At 34.1% G+C, this 17,407-nt stretch overlaps 4 protein-coding genes across 11 annotated transcripts in view; 2 read left to right on the top strand and 2 right to left on the bottom strand.

Annotated features, from left to right (window-relative positions):
- Positions 1-4,429, top strand: part of LOC115243527 (DNA-binding protein P3A2) — a 13,395-nt gene extending 8,966 nt beyond the window's left edge. For all 8 annotated transcript variants that reach the window (XM_029820612.1, XM_029820619.1, XM_029820620.1 and 5 more), the window contains exons 7-8: positions 610-757; positions 2,906-4,429. In XM_029820612.1, coding sequence (XP_029676472.1) covers positions 610-757; positions 2,906-3,237 — 480 coding nt within the window. In that variant the 3' untranslated portion in view covers positions 3,238-4,429. The remainder of the gene's footprint in view (positions 1-609; positions 758-2,905) is intronic.
- A 1,810-nt stretch (positions 4,430-6,239) lies between these two features.
- Positions 6,240-8,247, bottom strand: LOC115243531 (cytochrome c oxidase subunit 5A, mitochondrial). Its single transcript, XM_029820624.1, has 2 exons — positions 7,937-8,247; positions 6,240-7,223 (listed from the first exon to the last, which is right to left on the bottom strand). The coding sequence occupies exons 1-2, from the start codon at positions 8,136-8,138 to the stop codon at positions 6,973-6,975; spliced, it is 453 nt and encodes a 150-aa protein (XP_029676484.1). The 5' UTR covers positions 8,139-8,247; the 3' UTR covers positions 6,240-6,972.
- Positions 8,248-10,359: 2,112 nt separating this feature from the next.
- On the bottom strand, positions 10,360-13,213 carry LOC115243446 (protein patched-like). The gene is made up of 4 exons (XM_029820466.1): positions 12,677-13,213; positions 11,919-12,407; positions 11,654-11,777; positions 10,360-11,210 (listed from the first exon to the last, which is right to left on the bottom strand). Exons 1-4 carry the CDS (start codon positions 13,082-13,084, stop codon positions 11,071-11,073), a joined length of 1,161 nt encoding a protein of 386 aa, XP_029676326.1. The 5' UTR covers positions 13,085-13,213; the 3' UTR covers positions 10,360-11,070.
- Positions 13,214-13,291: 78 nt separating this feature from the next.
- On the top strand, positions 13,292-15,401 carry LOC115243447 (protein patched-like). The gene is made up of 3 exons (XM_029820467.1): positions 13,292-13,842; positions 13,984-14,107; positions 14,551-15,401. The coding sequence occupies exons 1-3, from the start codon at positions 13,339-13,341 to the stop codon at positions 14,688-14,690; spliced, it is 768 nt and encodes a 255-aa protein (XP_029676327.1). The 5' UTR covers positions 13,292-13,338; the 3' UTR covers positions 14,691-15,401.
- The last annotated feature ends 2,006 nt before the right edge of the window (positions 15,402-17,407 follow it).

The raw sequence follows: 17,407 nt of genomic DNA, 5'->3' as shown, positions 1-17,407 counted from the left end.
TATAAAAGTTGAGTTAAATACACATTTATATTTTTACACTTACTTACATATACACTACACACACACACACACGTCCAATTGTAAATAGCTGTCCTTGTTTCATATGTCACCATATGAGACATAACTATGTTAGCAGTCTAGATAAAATATATAAAAGTCTGATATATATATATATATATAAGTAAAGGCCACTATATATGAACCAAATACAGATGGAAGTACGAGAAATCAATATAAATATTAAACATGATATTTATAAGGAACTTCTCAATTTTTTATTTCTAGATTACCTTCATTCTAAGAATACAAATCAAAATTCAGATAATATAAAGGAAAATGGAATTATAGCAGGCATATGAATATAATATTTTATCTCATAAAATATATAATTTTAAACATTCCAAATTGTTTTTGAAATATACATTTTATTGGGTTCTATTATTTTTTAGGAAATTATTTTTTTGTGAAAATTAGATTAGGAACAAGAAAATTCATAACATTCTTGATATGTTGTATAATTAAAAAAAAAATAGAATAAAATCTTTTTTTGCATTATTAATCACACATAATATATAAGTACAATTATGTCTCGTTTACGATTGCATTTAGATCCACACAAGTCAAGGAGAAGTGCAAGCATTAGCAGAAGTAGCCGGTAGTACGGATGGTGCTAGTGTGGCCGTTGATCTGAATACAGTTACAGAAGCGACATTAGGTCAAGACGGTCAAATCATCCTCACTGGAGAAGATGGACACGGTAAAACAGTTTTTTATAGGCTCTGCACCGTCGCCGGCCAGGAGATGATCGAGCAGTAATGCGTTCTTTCCTTTTTTTTTTCTTTTTTTTTTTTTGTTACTTTGCATGCTGTCTGCTATGCTCCAATCGGGAATCATGTCTATATGTGTTGTACTACTTTGTATTACGGAGTAGGATAATGTGGAATAGAATTTATGTATTTGCCTTGTATTGTATATACATAGCAATTTTATATAAATGGAGCTATGCACAGCGCTTTATTTAAAATCTTGTTCTTTAAGAATCCAAAAAGCGCGTTTATATGTGATTCACGAAGTAACCGTATACAAGTATTAATTAAAGAAAGATATCTGCACTTTGACATGTGATTTAGATTACGTCATTTATTTGACATGTTTATGCACTATTTTATGCTACTTTATTTTGAATTTTCTCAATTTTAAAAGAATAGCATTTATTTATATGTAATATGCATGTAGATATATTAAGTTTTTCTTGTGTATATATATATGTATATAGTGTGGCCCATTTTAAATGACGCATTGATATTTTTCGAAAACCAAGACTTCCATTGAAAAATGTTTCATACAAAAGTTTTGTGATTTTAAGGGAGATATAAAATGATGCCTTTAGTTTGATCTTGGATGAAGATTTTTTCAAGGTCATCTTCATTTTTTATATAAACAAATTAGAGTAGTTCCATTTAAAAAATTAAGATAACCTTGAAATAATCTTATGACCTTCATCCAAGATCAAACCAATAGCATCATTTTATATCCTCCTCAAAATCACAAAACTTTTGTACGAAACATTTTTTGATGAAAGTCTTGATTTTCGAAAAATATCAATGCACTATATAAAATGGGCCACTCTGTATATATTACACATAATGCATGTATAACACACATTTGTACATAAAAGAAATTATTCTTATAGTAGCTACATATGTCAAAGAACTCTCCTGCAGAAAGTTTAATAATGACTCAAGTAAAAAAAAAAAAAATATGATTTGCAGATAATCACTTAAAGAAAACACATATCTCTCGCTATTGGATTCTTAAAATTTTCAACTTAATAAATGGCTAAAAATGAAAGACTAAAAGATGCCACGATAACGGAAGAAACTGTTCTACGACTATTATATTTATCATTATCACTGAAGATTGGTTTACCGACTTCAATTAAATGAAGAAAAATAAACTTGCTGTACATAGAGTATTTTTTGTTGATGTTTTATTATTTTTTATACATCTTAGCAGTCTCTGTGTTTAAGTTGCTTGTAATAAATAATGTGTCTGTCGTGCTGGCATTTATGTGCTTTACGAAATTTCTCATGCGACACCTGAAATTTTAAGTTTTTTTTTGCAAACAGCTTAAACACTTACGCTGCCCCTTATAAACGTCTTAGTTTTCTTAGATAGAGCGTTAACTGTGTTTCTTTATTATGATATAAGTTAAAAGGATGTGGCAAAGAGGGAATTATCAGATTATAGCATTAAATCAAATATCCAATATTAAATCTGTTTCTCTCTTTTAACACATGCCACATTAATTAAATGGTATTATTTTTGCGTCTTCAAATTGTTCGATATATACGCAATATATATGATTCTGCTTCTATGATTTTTTTTCAAGTTTCAACTCTTAACTGATACATAGTAGACTGTCATTTCCCTTATCCTCTAATCTGTAAAACCTATAATATCATCTATATTCCCATCTCGATAGCGGTATAAGTAATTCCGTTTTAATATTTTTTTCTTTTTGCAAATAAAATGACCACAATAAAAGAGATGGACAAGATCAGTTAAAGAAAAAAGATAGGATGTATCAATTAAGGGTTAAAATAATACATGTTCGATTGTATAAAATGAAGTAGTAGTTTAATTGTTACTATAGATACTAAAATTGTTCCGAATATAAAAAATTCGTAGTGCGAACACGATTTTTAATCACGCACAGATTCAATCGTTGGTTCGATTTTAGTGCTTTGCAAACAGCTTCTTGACGTTGTCGCATTGTGAGTATAATTGAGATACTTGTTTATCATTTTCTCTTTATATTCTCTTTTACAGTTTGTGCAATATAAATCACTGCACGCTCCAGATCACGGATAGTACGCGAACGTTAACTGCGTGTTTGTTTCAGGATATCCTGTCTCAGTCTCGGGAGTGATCACTGTGCCAGTGTCCGCCAGTATGTATCAAACTATGGTGGCCAATATTCAAAGCGACGGAACGATGCAAGTGGTAACGCCGATGGTACAGGTACCCAAGGTAGAGCCAGGTAACGGCGACACCACCATTGAGGCCGTCACTATACAGGGCCATCCTATGACTATGATAAACGCCGCCGGAGAGCATCAAGTCCTTCAAGTAATATCGTTGAAGGATGCCAATGTTTTGACGAAGGCTATGCAAGCCGAGGTTGTTAAGGACGAGGATAGTCAACAACAACAAACTGTATCTAGCCCGGAATAAACTTGTGTTTTAAGTGTAATCTAGTTAATCCGAAATCGCTCCATATCACCCGCGCACGTATGCGCGCGTACCACGGTGATACACGGGGAAGAAAGATAAAAGTGTGAGAGAATTAGTAATGGATTGGTGTTGTGTTCTTTTTTTCTCTTTGAGTCACTGTACTTGTGTAGTGTGTCTTGCTCTGACTGCGTACAGCGATTATATCCGAAAGTGAGAATGGACAAGTGCGTAATATTGATTAAGATTAGTCTAGAGTATTTGTACTCGAGATTCATCGTAAATGCTTGAGGGTCACTTGCAATTCAATTTTTCAGATGTAGTATTAATTTTCAAAGAAGTCTATCGCATCGCACTGGGCGAATGCCCTATCTCTGTTTTCGCGAATAATTTGCGACATTATCTATCTTTCATTGTTTTTTCTACCGAAAGTCATCAAACGTGCTTTCCGGTATTGCGCAAGCATATAATTTCGTCTAGTCTTAGAATCAGGTTGATATACACGCCAAAGACATATTTTTAATTGTTTTCGATAATTATACCATGGCAAGCATGAAAGCTCCTCCGCTTCCATAATAGCGCAGTAAAGAAAATTTGTTTAGTTTTTCTTTTCTTCGATTTTCACATTAGCACAAAATAATTGACTTCAAAATTTAACAAAGGCATGAAGCTTTTTTAATTTACAAATATTTGTTATGTCTAAATAAACGAGAAAAATCACGCAATTCGATTTCAAAAAAATTGATTGTCTATGAACATCGAATCTATGTTTACAAGTGAACGAAAAAATTGCGATCAGACACAGATTGAACGAATCGCGTGATCACTTTGTTTGAGTAGTTGGAGATAATTGAGTTCGAGATATATTTCGAACTGTAACATGTGTTTGAATTGTATGATCATCAGAAAATTCCGATCATTTTCTTTTTCTATCGCAGAGTTATGTAACAATATACAGAATTTTATTTATCTCGAACGCTTGGAGTACATCTGTTGCTTTTCTGTAAATGGTGCGAAAAAATTTTCGCACCGTGTTAAAAGCAATGAGGGTGCCAGATGGTCAAGATAAATGAAAACAGCTCCTGTATATGTAATATATACATAAAGAATCGATAGTAGAGATAATGAAAAAAAAAGTTAAGCATTTCTGACGGGTACAAATAGGATGTAAGATGTATGTTTTCTCGAAAAAAAATAGAAATCAAACAATCACGGCTATAATCATCCACATATATATGTCATGCCCATCGTAATTATACGTCAGAGCAGTTTGTTGCAAAGCAGAGTCGGAGATTAATCCTATCGCCGCAATGCGAGAGCAAATATCACCGTCGCACGCAGCAATGACCTTACCAATTCGATATCAAGCCCGCTTTCCGGATGTGTATGTGTGGGTGCGGGTGATATGTCTGTGTGTTCTTCTCGTTCTGTCAGGTGGCGACGCAGGTGTCTGTCTCTCTACGTGCTGTGCCTATTCGCCGCGCGCGTGCCTTTCTCTCACGCGACCTGGGGCCTCAAGTCTCCGACAAGATTACGCCAATGCTCGGATCGGGCCCCAAAGACGCCAATGTGCCGCTCGACTCCCTCTCCGCCTTGTCGTCGGTCGTAGAAAGCTCTCAACCAGACGATGGTGGTCAGAGCACAACGCTCCTGCTGGTAGCTTTTCCACTTCCATCGCGCAGTCTTCTGGCCGGACCGGACGCCGCGATCTCGCCCTGCACGAAAAACCTTGTCGCGCGCGTATCGTCTTATCTTGTCTCGTTTAATTTTCGCGGCCCCACCGAAAGAAAAACCAAACGGCGAGCATTTTCCCGGGGGCATACGCATCAGTTTTTCACTCGACGAAAAGTGCTCGCTCTTCTTCTTGTAATATATCTATACAAAATATACCTGTGAATTTGCATTTCAAGTGCCAGTCGATGTAAGGACGTTGGTTTCATGAGGAATTAGCGAAGAACTAGCGGAGCCGAGAGAGACAGGTTTGGTCCCCTTATCATTTTCGTTTCGCGCAATGAATTATAAATTACATTATCCGCTCTCGCAGAGGCTGCGTAATCGATTTTTTCCAAAAAAAAAAAAAAAAAAAAAACAAAAAAACAAAAAATCAGGATATTAATGGATTTGAAATTTCAATACGCACCAACGCGAGAAGCGTGTGTCCATAATCTTATTTTACAAGAATCTTATATTGCACCACTTACTATTACTACTACTACTCGCTTTGATTAGCGTAATCGATAAGGGCAATCGTAAAATCGTATGATTTTTATCAACGCGATAAAAGAAAAAGGTAGTAAATTATATTTCTATGAAGGATTATTTTAATGTCAATCTCTTGAAAATTATCGAAACTACGATCAAACGTGTATGTATGTACTAATTTTCTAAAACAGAATACGCGATTGTAAAAACCAGGATTCATATACATATATATTATCCTTCGATCCATTTGAAGGTAATCAAAAGTAAGGATTCTATTTTACATTAAATAGTCGGACTGTGTCACATATGGTATTTAAATCATCAATCCATTTTTATATAATGTATCTAAAGCGATGAAAGGTGTATTTTTTGCGTGCAATCTTGTTTCAATGTTGCGGTGACAAAAGTTAGAATCATCTCTTTTTGTAATAATTTTGTTTCCTCTATTATGGTATATACTTTTTTATACTCTTTTTACTATTCCACTTTTTTCCGTTGTATATAACATACATTATATAAATATGTATTGTATATGTTGATTGTGTAAATTGTAAATTGAGTTGGGAAACTACATAATGACCATTTATCTTAAAGATCGTAACATTGAAACAACAAACTGCCCTCAAAATCGTGTGTAATAATACCAAAGAGATTTTTATAACATTATAGGAAGAAATAGAGTTGAGATTAGAGATAAATACTATATTAAAAACGTATCATAATGACTAGATACTAATTGTTGCGTTGTTTTTTTAAGATTCAAGGCCACTACATTAATGATGTAATATATCAGTATCCATGTATATGTAAGATAAACATGTTATATTTTCCCTCTGTTGTTTGTAACAAAGCACACACGGAGCATAAATTAAGTTAAATGTCATTCAAGAAACAAAAAAAATATGTATTACGACTTTAGATAATTATAGACGTATGTGTACATGACTCTTTTCTGCTGTATTATCCCAATCTCCATGTCATATAATTTATAAATATGTTATCGTATCATCATTTCAATTTTGCCTCCAAATTAATTACTTGACATTGAGATTAATGAATAATATTGGCCAATACAATTGTATACAACTGAATCGCGTTTACAATGCAACATATGTGACGTCCGGAAAGAAAAGGCGATTCCGACAATCTTTAAATAATCCATAAAACGTCTCGAAATTTGTGATTTGAACAACAATTTCTTGAAGCAATTTGGAACAGATTTTTCCTTACCAAAAATAGAGATGATCACTATTTGTTGCAAATGTTAAATGTTTTTAATATTATCATATATTTTTGCAACTAAGTCTTAAATTAAATTCTGACAAGTTCCATGTATAATATTATTAATTACGTTTAATTTTTAATGAACGATAGACATTAATTATGACAATCGTGTTTTTTATTCAACAATGCTGCTGATAATGCAGATACATGGAAAGTTCTGTCTTGCTGATAATTATTCTTTATCATATGCACCTGAAGCAGCAGCTAAGAGAACATATAAATACTAATATTTATAATATAATTTTTAACCTGTTACATATGGTATTCTGATTCGCAGGCTAATTCCGGCTTGTCGTAACCTAGCTCCTCGGGCGTGCTGATGCCTAGTTCGTCCAAAACGGGTCTGATCTCTTGAAGAATGTAAGGATAAACCTTGTCGGCATGTGGTCCAGCTTTATCTTTTACAGATTCTAGGAATCTTACGGCGAGCGCAAAGTCATTTAATCTTCTGCAAGCTTTCAATGCTGCGCATATAATGACTGGTTCTGGCACATTATCCATACCTAAATCAAATATATAATTATTAGCACACATTTTACAATCTGTATATATTAACAAGAGACCGAGACAGTATAAAAATATAAACACCCTTATATTTCATGATATGGATAATTAAGGATGGCGATTTGTTACTGATAATTTTGTTCTTTCTATTGTAGCTGCACTTTCTATGTTTCTTTAAACTTTTATCTTTTCTATTTCTTCTTCTAAATTAGGTATTTCAATAATCATAAGCAAATTTGGTAACATGAATTGATTGATCAATTTAGAATAAATCTATTTTTCAATAAAAATGGTCAAAGTTTTAGATATAATTTATGATTGAAAATAAAGAGCTTATAGCAAAATAAAACTTGGAGGAAAATAGATGAAAGTCATATTCTTCAAGCAACTCAAAATGAATTTTAACTGCACTTTAATTTAAAACTTAATGAAAAAGTACAATGAATGATGATCTCCCTTTAATCTAAGGAAGAACAGTTTTGGAATCGATCAAAAAGAAGCTGTTTAAAAGACATTTATTGCTGATTCCACTTAAGAAGTATAACGTAGTGCAATTAAAAGGAATTGACGTCTTTTCATTCATTTCTAGTATTTTTGTCACGACAAAAGCAGACTAAGTATCAAGTCTCAATTAATTCATATATAATTAGAGAAATGTCATTTTGGCCGATTTCATTGACCGAAGGAACGTTAATCGATGACACGAGCTCACCAGCCAGATCATTCATGGCCTTTCGAATTTCCCAGTGATCGATGTCGTTGCGGCTGAAGAAGTTGACATATCGCTGATCGAACTCCTCATCGGACTCCCTGGAACCGTGGGATGCCCTGGTGCTCTGCACACCGACGAGGCTTGTGGCCGTTACTCGGGGCACCATCGCCGAAGCCACGCGTGACGCTACGACGCGCAACATCCTTTCGCTCGAGGATTTTCTCTTCGTCCGACAAAAATTTCTTCCTCTTCGATACCGTCCGTCTTGATCTGTTGCGTAAACCGATCAGGACGGAAGTCGATCAACGAGCCGAGTCGTTCGCAGTACAGATGGCGCAACTTCCGGCGCGTGCTTTTAAATTCCAGTCATTTCAGGTACTGCATTTGTCCGAGAAATTGCAATACAGACAGCGATTTCAGAGAAATCTTACCTTTCTTTCCAGAGTTTCTCAAGAAATACGTATCAAAATAGATTTATTTAAGCTTTTCTTTCTCTATCGTAATATTTAAAATAATAGATTTTTAAAAAATGAGTACAAATCGATGAAACACTATTTATATATTTTTGTAATTTATACAAAAGTATCCTTTTTTTATAACAAATTCTTGACAAAATCGAGCTTCCTTCATTAAAAATTCCAAAATATTGAAATAAAAATGTTATTTTTATAATTAATTTGTAACATGTATATAATTAGTTCCAAAGATAAAAGATATTTATCTTGATGAAACTTTTAGTAAGTTTATGAGAAGTGAAAGCCAACATGTTTTTTAATACAGTTTGAACATTTTTAAGGTATGTATGAGTGTGTGTGTGTGTGTGTGTGTGTATGTACGAGTTCCACAGTAAAACAAAATATTTGTAATTTCATATCTTAATATTAGCAGATATTGTGACGACAGTAAAAATGTACAAAGATTTTTCTTACAATGTTATTGTATTTACAAAAATTGGATTATAAATCATACAAGTAGAGGGTCGCTGTTACAAAAAAAATTCGTTACATCAAAAATAATTAGATCCTTACTATGTTTGTAGTAATAGTCATGGTGCAATTTATACGTATATTAGAGGTATATTGACTATTTTTTTCCCTTCCGCAAACTTATAGAATACAACTTTATACAAAGTATATAAAAGCCGTCTCGCAGGCCGCTTTAAATACGCATCTCGAGTACTCGCATATGTATACAAAAATTGACTTGACTTAAAGAAATACTTCTCGCTTAATATATTGTACATAATTTCGCGCGTGTCACACCTTACGTGACGACGCGTTTCGCATGTATGCGTGACTATTGGTCACTGGTACTATATATATATATATGTAAATATATATATATATATATATATATATATATATTACACAGATTTATACACAACACATCAGAGGTATGAATCAGAATAGGAATAGGATACTCTATTAAATTAAGTACCGTCATTGTACGCCGCGTACGCAACGTGTGTTGTTCTATTCTCACTTATATAAGACATAAATAAAAGTATTTTTACAAGTCAACATCAGATTCGTGCGCGAAATCGTACAAGCACCGCTTCGCACACGCATATCCGCGTGCGAAAAACACCGAGGAATATTATTATTATAAAAATAAATAATAAATAGGTCTCACACACAGAGATTCGGTATATCGCTCGTAGTCACATACACATTGCGCATTACGTATACATATACATACACATACATACACATCCTCATACATACATACATACATATATAAATATGTATGTATATATGTATATATGTATGTATTTCTCATTAACATCGAAAAAATAAATAATAATATCGGAAAGTTCCGTCGCACCCATAAAAAAGGCATTTCTCTTCTAAAAATATTTCGCAATTACATTTGAAGAACATCGCATATCCTAGCGGCGGTAAATCTTTAATTTTTCTAATTAAAGATACCTGTAATAACACAGGTATATACAACTAAATAAGTGCTCTCTCCCAGTTAAGTATATATTTTGTAAATATTACCACACATTGGTGCCTTTCATTTACTAAATAGAGACAAAATAGATACTATCATATACTATCTATAAAAAATAAATCATTCAATGTCTTTATGTCTTTGTTGATAGTATATGATCCAAACCATTCTCTTGTCTCGCAGTGCGCAAGTCATTAATTAAATAAATTTAACTAAAATAGTCTAGTAAATTTACTTATTAAAGTTGTACGCGCGCATTATTGTCATTGATAATACTATCACATATTTAATACGCTGTTGAAATATTCAAATAACATGCCATTTCATTTCATTTTGCTTAAAAATTAATTTTGCGCATAGATACATAGACATAGTACATATAGACCGAGCAGAAGTTCTACATTCAACTTTGCTGGAGGAAGAGATAAAAAGGAGAGAAAATGAGAGATAGCTGAAGAATCAAAAAAGTATTTTTTTTTTTTCATTTATGCCTGTGCAATCTTTCGTCAGAAAAAGAGATGGAATTTTTTCTAATTTTTCCTGCTCTATTCTTCAGGTTATATCATCAATACCCGATTTATATTGTATATATATATATGTTTGTGTGTGTGTGTATATGTCTATGTCTATGGTTTTTCTCATGATTAAAAACTTTAGTAATTTGCTTAAAAAACCGTTATAGAGAGCGCAATTTGTATATTTATAATATGTGTATAAAATATAAATATGGATCCTGATCTTAAAAACTCTAATTAAATTCTATTATATTGTAATTGTATTATATTATATTGTATATAATTGTATAAATACAATTTTGTTTCTTATATTTCCTATAGGTGTCTGTCACTTTAAAATTCGGTATAAAAAGTATTAAACATGCGATATTAATGTTTTTTTGCAAAAAGTACTTACATACATTGTAAAAATACAATTGTGTGTGCGTTGTAATACTTTCGTTTCTAATATTTGAGTAAAACAACTATGCTGTTGTATTACTCATTTGAGAAAGAGAGAGAGAGAGAAAGAAAGAAAGAAAAAGAAACGGATAAAGGGCCGAGATAGGAGAAAGGAAAGAGGAAGAGAAGATGAAAAATTTATTAATCTATACTAGTCAGCCTTCTGTGTTTTCCCGCTTTGCGTGGTACTTGAGCAGCAGCTGCTGGTCCCCTCGGTTCTTGTTATCAATGTTTTGGGTTAAAGTCTGAATCCGGCTCAGAACTGGAGCCGGAAGACTCCCCAGCATTAACGTTCGCACTGCAGCGCGAGCTCCTTCGACTACCGGTGCTAGTGTGCCGGCATTTTTCACTACGATCCACTCCGCCTATAATAATGTTGACAGAGGTAAGCATATTTTATCATGACATTAAATTGCATAACTTGCAAAACTATTATTATAATAACGAAAAAATGAGGATTAATACGTAAAGACTTATTATGAGAAAGTAGAGCGGTATTTATATAAAAAATCAGAAAAAAATATACATTACATAGTTTTATGAATTCTCTTTTAGAGTTTTGCAATGTTATATATTTTAGCAATGCGCGAATTTATTCTAATTTTCAAAATAAAACTTTTCTGAAAAGTTAGAATTATCGATCTCATGAAAAAGAAATCAGATCGAGCTTATTCAAAAGCGAATTCCAGTAGTACTCGATCACAATTGTGTTAGTAAAAAAAAGCATTTCAAGTTAGTTTAAATCTCGGGTAAAACCTCAAGCGGCATTTTTAAACATTAGAGAATTTTTTAAATTATTTATACTCACTGGTTAACGGTGTATGAACCTCGACTTTGATGTTCGCCGTTGCGGTGACCTTGGTGGTAATGTGTGGAGTGGACGGAATCGGTGACGTTCGACTAGACCCGCTCGTGTCCGATCCGCTACAGTTCTGTTAGTCAAAGTGACAGGAGAACACGCTCGTTAGTCATGCTCGGAGAGGATGCGCGATATTACACTTTATTAGGTGAGATACGCCTCCATGCTGATTGATTTATCGCAAGTCTATTATTAGAACAATTTTTTGACGTACCTGGTTGCCGCACGTGGATGTGGTTTCCACCTTGAGTTCCGGTTGGACAATGATGCAAGACTCCTGTGTGCTGTGCCACGAGTTAGGTTCCTCTGTGATGGTTGTGAGTGACGGCTCGGCATGCAACCTAGCGTTCTCGATTTTATGAGACCTCCTTGGCGGTGCGGGAGGCTTAGATCTTCTCACAATTGGTGATGCCGGCGGTGTCGGCGTAGATATACGATCCGGATAATCGTTCGGGATCACTTCCGCTGATGGGCCAATTAGAGACAGCAGAATCGGGAAGAAGAAAATACCATTTACGAGGCCGACGCCGATTACGCATAATGGTATGAAGAAGAAATATTTGACTATAAAGTCAAATTCGGAGAAGGCAAGCATCGCCACTGCAAGCAGCATGGTGAGCGCGCCATGGACGATCGGAGCACACATATGCTCCAGAGCTAAGCGCATTCTGCGATCTCTGCTTCCCACACTAGTGATGAAACTCTGAAAAATATTCATGTGATATTAGCAGAAGCGGTCAATAAAATATAAAGCTATTAGCGCATATTAACTAATGTGATCGTTGAAATAACGATCGCAAAGATGTCTAAATGCGTTGAGTTATATTTTCGAATTTTGAAAAAAAAACATGTGATTTCTCGCTTTTGATGTCATAATTCAATATGATCGAAATGAGGAATTAGAAAGAGGAGCATAAAGTTAAGCTTAAAAAATAACACTAAACGAAGAAATTTATTTTAAATTGCACTTACCAGGCAAATGTGCACCGTAAAGTGAACAGCTATGCCGACGCTGATTACCAGCAGTACGGCAGGTACAGCACTCAGTTTGATGTCAAATAGACCCATGATGCCTAATAATTGCAGAACGACGGCACCTAAGGAAATGCCGACCAGCAGGGTGGCCCACATATTCAACAACAGCACCCCAACGATGATGATGCTTGCGCTCAAAGCGGCCAGAAGAGCGATTCCCAAGCAGCTCCTCAGATCCATGTATTGTTCCCAGAAGAGAAACGGTATGCCGGATGGGAAATTCGGCAGGCCGCGCTCCTCGAATCTTTTGCATAGTTTCCGAATGCTACCGATCAATTCTGTGATCTGCTGCGTATCGGTGAGCTTATGAAGATTGAATGGCATCTGCGCATAAGTGAGCGGCATGCTCTTTGGGATTTTCAGCTCATGGTCGTTGGTATAGATCCACTGACGCGGTTCGGGTCGCAGATTCGCCTGCGAGGCACCATAGGCAAGCGCGTCGTTAGATGCCCAGGCACTCAGATAGTTGTAGAAGGCACGCAAATTCGAAAATATAACTCAACGCATTTAGACATCTTTGCGATCGTTATTTCAACGATCACATTAGTTAATATGCGCTAATAGCTTTATATTTTATTGACCGCTTCTGCTAATATCACATGAATATTTTTCAGAGTTTCATCACTAGTGTGGGAAGCAGAGATCGCAGAATGCGCTTAGCTCTGGAGCATATGTGTGCTCCGATCGTCCATGGCGCGCTCACCATGCTGCTTGCAGTGGCGATGCTTGCCTTCTCCGAATTTGACTTTATAGTCAAATATTTCTTCTTCATACCATTATGCGTAATCGGCGTCGGCCTCGTAAATGGTATTTTCTTCTTCCCGATTCTGCTGTCTCTAATTGGCCCATCAGCGGAAGTGATCCCGAACGATTATCCGGATCGTATATCTACGCCGACACCGCCGGCATCACCAATTGTGAGAAGATCTAAGCCTCCCGCACCGCCAAGGAGGTCTCATAAAATCGAGAACGCTAGGTTGCATGCCGAGCCGTCACTCACAACCATCACAGAGGAACCTAACTCGTGGCACAGCACACAGGAGTCTTGCATCATTGTCCAACCGGAACTCAAGGTGGAAACCACATCCACGTGCGGCAACCAGGTACGTCAAAAAATTGTTCTAATAATAGACTTGCGATAAATCAATCAGCATGGAGGCGTATCTCACCTAATAAAGTGTAATATCGCGCATCCTCTCCGAGCATGACTAACGAGCGTGTTCTCCTGTCACTTTGACTAACAGAACTGTAGCGGATCGGACACGAGCGGGTCTAGTCGAACGTCACCGATTCCGTCCACTCCACACATTACCACCAAGGTCACCGCAACGGCGAACATCAAAGTCGAGGTTCATACACCGTTAACCAGTGAGTATAAATAATTTAAAAAATTCTCTAATGTTTAAAAATGCCGCTTGAGGTTTTACCCGAGATTTAAACTAACTTGAAATGCTTTTTTTTACTAACACAATTGTGATCGAGTACTACTGGAATTCGCTTTTGAATAAGCTCGATCTGATTTCTTTTTCATGAGATCGATAATTCTAACTTTTCAGAAAAGTTTTATTTTGAAAATTAGAATAAATTCGCGCATTGCTAAAATATATAACATTGCAAAACTCTAAAAGAGAATTCATAAAACTATGTAATGTATATTTTTTTCTGATTTTTTATATAAATACCGCTCTACTTTCTCATAATAAGTCTTTACGTATTAATCCTCATTTTTTCGTTATTATAATAATAGTTTTGCAAGTTATGCAATTTAATGTCATGATAAAATATGCTTACCTCTGTCAACATTATTATAGGCGGAGTGGATCGTAGTGAAAAATGCCGGCACACTAGCACCGGTAGTCGAAGGAGCTCGCGCTGCAGTGCGAACGTTAATGCTGGGGAGTCTTCCGGCTCCAGTTCTGAGCCGGATTCAGACTTTAACCCAAAACATTGATAACAAGAACCGAGGGGACCAGCAGCTGCTGCTCAAGTACCACGCAAAGCGGGAAAACACAGAAGGCTGACTAGTATAGATTAATAAATTTTTCATCTTCTCTTCCTCTTTCCTTTCTCCTATCTCGGCCCTTTATCCGTTTCTTTTTCTTTCTTTCTTTCTCTCTCTCTCTCTTTCTCAAATGAGTAATACAACAGCATAGTTGTTTTACTCAAATATTAGAAACGAAAGTATTACAACGCACACACAATTGTATTTTTACAATGTATGTAAGTACTTTTTGCAAAAAAACATTAATATCGCATGTTTAATACTTTTTATACCGAATTTTAAAGTGACAGACACCTATAGGAAATATAAGAAACAAAATTGTATTTATACAATTATATACAATATAATATAATACAATTACAATATAATAGAATTTAATTAGAGTTTTTAAGATCAGGATCCATATTTATATTTTATACACATATTATAAATATACAAATTGCGCTCTCTATAACGGTTTTTTAAGCAAATTACTAAAGTTTTTAATCATGAGAAAAACCATAGACATAGACATATACACACACACACAAACATATATATATATACAATATAAATCGGGTATTGATGATATAACCTGAAGAATAGAGCAGGAAAAATTAGAAAAAATTCCATCTCTTTTTCTGACGAAAGATTGCACAGGCATAAATGAAAAAAAAAAAATACTTTTTTGATTCTTCAGCTATCTCTCATTTTCTCTCCTTTTTATCTCTTCCTCCAGCAAAGTTGAATGTAGAACTTCTGCTCGGTCTATATGTACTATGTCTATGTATCTATGCGCAAAATTAATTTTTAAGCAAAATGAAATGAAATGGCATGTTATTTGAATATTTCAACAGCGTATTAAATATGTGATAGTATTATCAATGACAATAATGCGCGCGTACAACTTTAATAAGTAAATTTACTAGACTATTTTAGTTAAATTTATTTAATTAATGACTTGCGCACTGCGAGACAAGAGAATGGTTTGGATCATATACTATCAACAAAGACATAAAGACATTGAATGATTTATTTTTTATAGATAGTATATGATAGTATCTATTTTGTCTCTATTTAGTAAATGAAAGGCACCAATGTGTGGTAATATTTACAAAATATATACTTAACTGGGAGAGAGCACTTATTTAGTTGTATATACCTGTGTTATTACAGGTATCTTTAATTAGAAAAATTAAAGATTTACCGCCGCTAGGATATGCGATGTTCTTCAAATGTAATTGCGAAATATTTTTAGAAGAGAAATGCCTTTTTTATGGGTGCGACGGAACTTTCCGATATTATTATTTATTTTTTCGATGTTAATGAGAAATACATACATATATACATATATACATACATATTTATATATGTATGTATGTATGTATGAGGATGTGTATGTATGTGTATGTATATGTATACGTAATGCGCAATGTGTATGTGACTACGAGCGATATACCGAATCTCTGTGTGTGAGACCTATTTATTATTTATTTTTATAATAATAATATTCCTCGGTGTTTTTCGCACGCGGATATGCGTGTGCGAAGCGGTGCTTGTACGATTTCGCGCACGAATCTGATGTTGACTTGTAAAAATACTTTTATTTATGTCTTATATAAGTGAGAATAGAACAACACACGTTGCGTACGCGGCGTACAATGACGGTACTTAATTTAATAGAGTATCCTATTCCTATTCTGATTCATACCTCTGATGTGTTGTGTATAAATCTGTGTAATATATATATATATATATATATATATATATATATATATATATATATATATATATATATATATATATATATATATATATATATATATATATATATATATATATATATATATATATATATATATATATATATATATATATATATATATATATATATATATATATATATATATATATATATATATATATATATATTACACAGATTTATACACAACACATCAGAGGTATGAATCAGAATAGGAATAGGATACTCTATTAAATTAAGTACCGTCATTGTACGCCGCGTACGCAACGTGTGTTGTTCTATTCTCACTTATATAAGACATAAATAAAAGTATTTTTACAAGTCAACATCAGATTCGTGCGCGAAATCGTACAAGCACCGCTTCGCACACGCATATCCGCGTGCGAAAAACACCGAGGAATATTATTATTATAAAAATAAATAATAAATAGGTCTCACACACAGAGATTCGGTATATCGCTCGTAGTCACATACACATTGCGCATTACGTATACATATACATACACATACATACACATCCTCATACATACATACATACATATATAAATATGTATGTATATATGTATATATGTATGTATTTCTCATTAACATCGAAAAAATAAATAATAATATCGGAAAGTTCCGTCGCACCCATAAAAAAGGCATTTCTCTTCTAAAAATATTTCGCAATTACATTTGAAGAACATCGCATATCCTAGCGGCGGTAAATCTTTAATTTTTCTAATTAAAGATACCTGTAATAACACAGGTATATACAACTAAATAAGTGCTCTCTCCCAGTTAAGTATATATTTTGTAAATATTACCACACATTGGTGCCTTTCATTTACTAAATAGAGACAAAATAGATACTATCATATACTATCTATAAAAAATAAATCATTCAATGTCTTTATGTCTTTGTTGATAGTATATGATCCAAACC

Source organism: Formica exsecta, unplaced genomic scaffold (genome assembly GCF_003651465.1).
Source record: "Formica exsecta isolate Colony F162 unplaced genomic scaffold, ASM365146v1 scaffold72, whole genome shotgun sequence".
Taxonomy (NCBI): Eukaryota; Metazoa; Arthropoda; class Insecta; order Hymenoptera; family Formicidae; genus Formica; species Formica exsecta.
The sequence above is the reverse complement of the archived record's forward strand: the minus strand, read 5'-3'. Positions and strand labels throughout refer to the sequence as shown.

What these genes read in the sequence shown, in the direction of transcription:
- LOC115243531 (XM_029820624.1), bottom strand. Translation starts at nt 8,138, where the DNA reads ATGTTGCGCGTCGTAGCGTCACGCGTGGCTTCGGCGATGGTGCCCCGA. An exon ending in GGCCATGAATGATCTGGCTG is followed by an intron (nt 7,224 to 7,936) that starts GTGAGCTCGTGT and finishes TATTTGATTTAG; the next exon opens with GTATGGATAATGTGCCAGAA.
- LOC115243447 (XM_029820467.1), top strand. Translation starts at nt 13,339, where the DNA reads ATGAATATTTTTCAGAGTTTCATCACTAGTGTGGGAAGCAGAGATCGC. An exon ending in CATCCACGTGCGGCAACCAG is followed by an intron (nt 13,843 to 13,983) that starts GTACGTCAAAAA and finishes TTTGACTAACAG; the next exon opens with AACTGTAGCGGATCGGACAC. An exon ending in GGTTCATACACCGTTAACCA is followed by an intron (nt 14,108 to 14,550) that starts GTGAGTATAAAT and finishes ACATTATTATAG; the next exon opens with GCGGAGTGGATCGTAGTGAA.
- LOC115243446 (XM_029820466.1), bottom strand. Translation starts at nt 13,084, where the DNA reads ATGCCGCTCACTTATGCGCAGATGCCATTCAATCTTCATAAGCTCACC. An exon ending in CATCCACGTGCGGCAACCAG is followed by an intron (nt 11,778 to 11,918) that starts GTACGTCAAAAA and finishes TTTGACTAACAG; the next exon opens with AACTGTAGCGGATCGGACAC. An exon ending in GGTTCATACACCGTTAACCA is followed by an intron (nt 11,211 to 11,653) that starts GTGAGTATAAAT and finishes ACATTATTATAG; the next exon opens with GCGGAGTGGATCGTAGTGAA.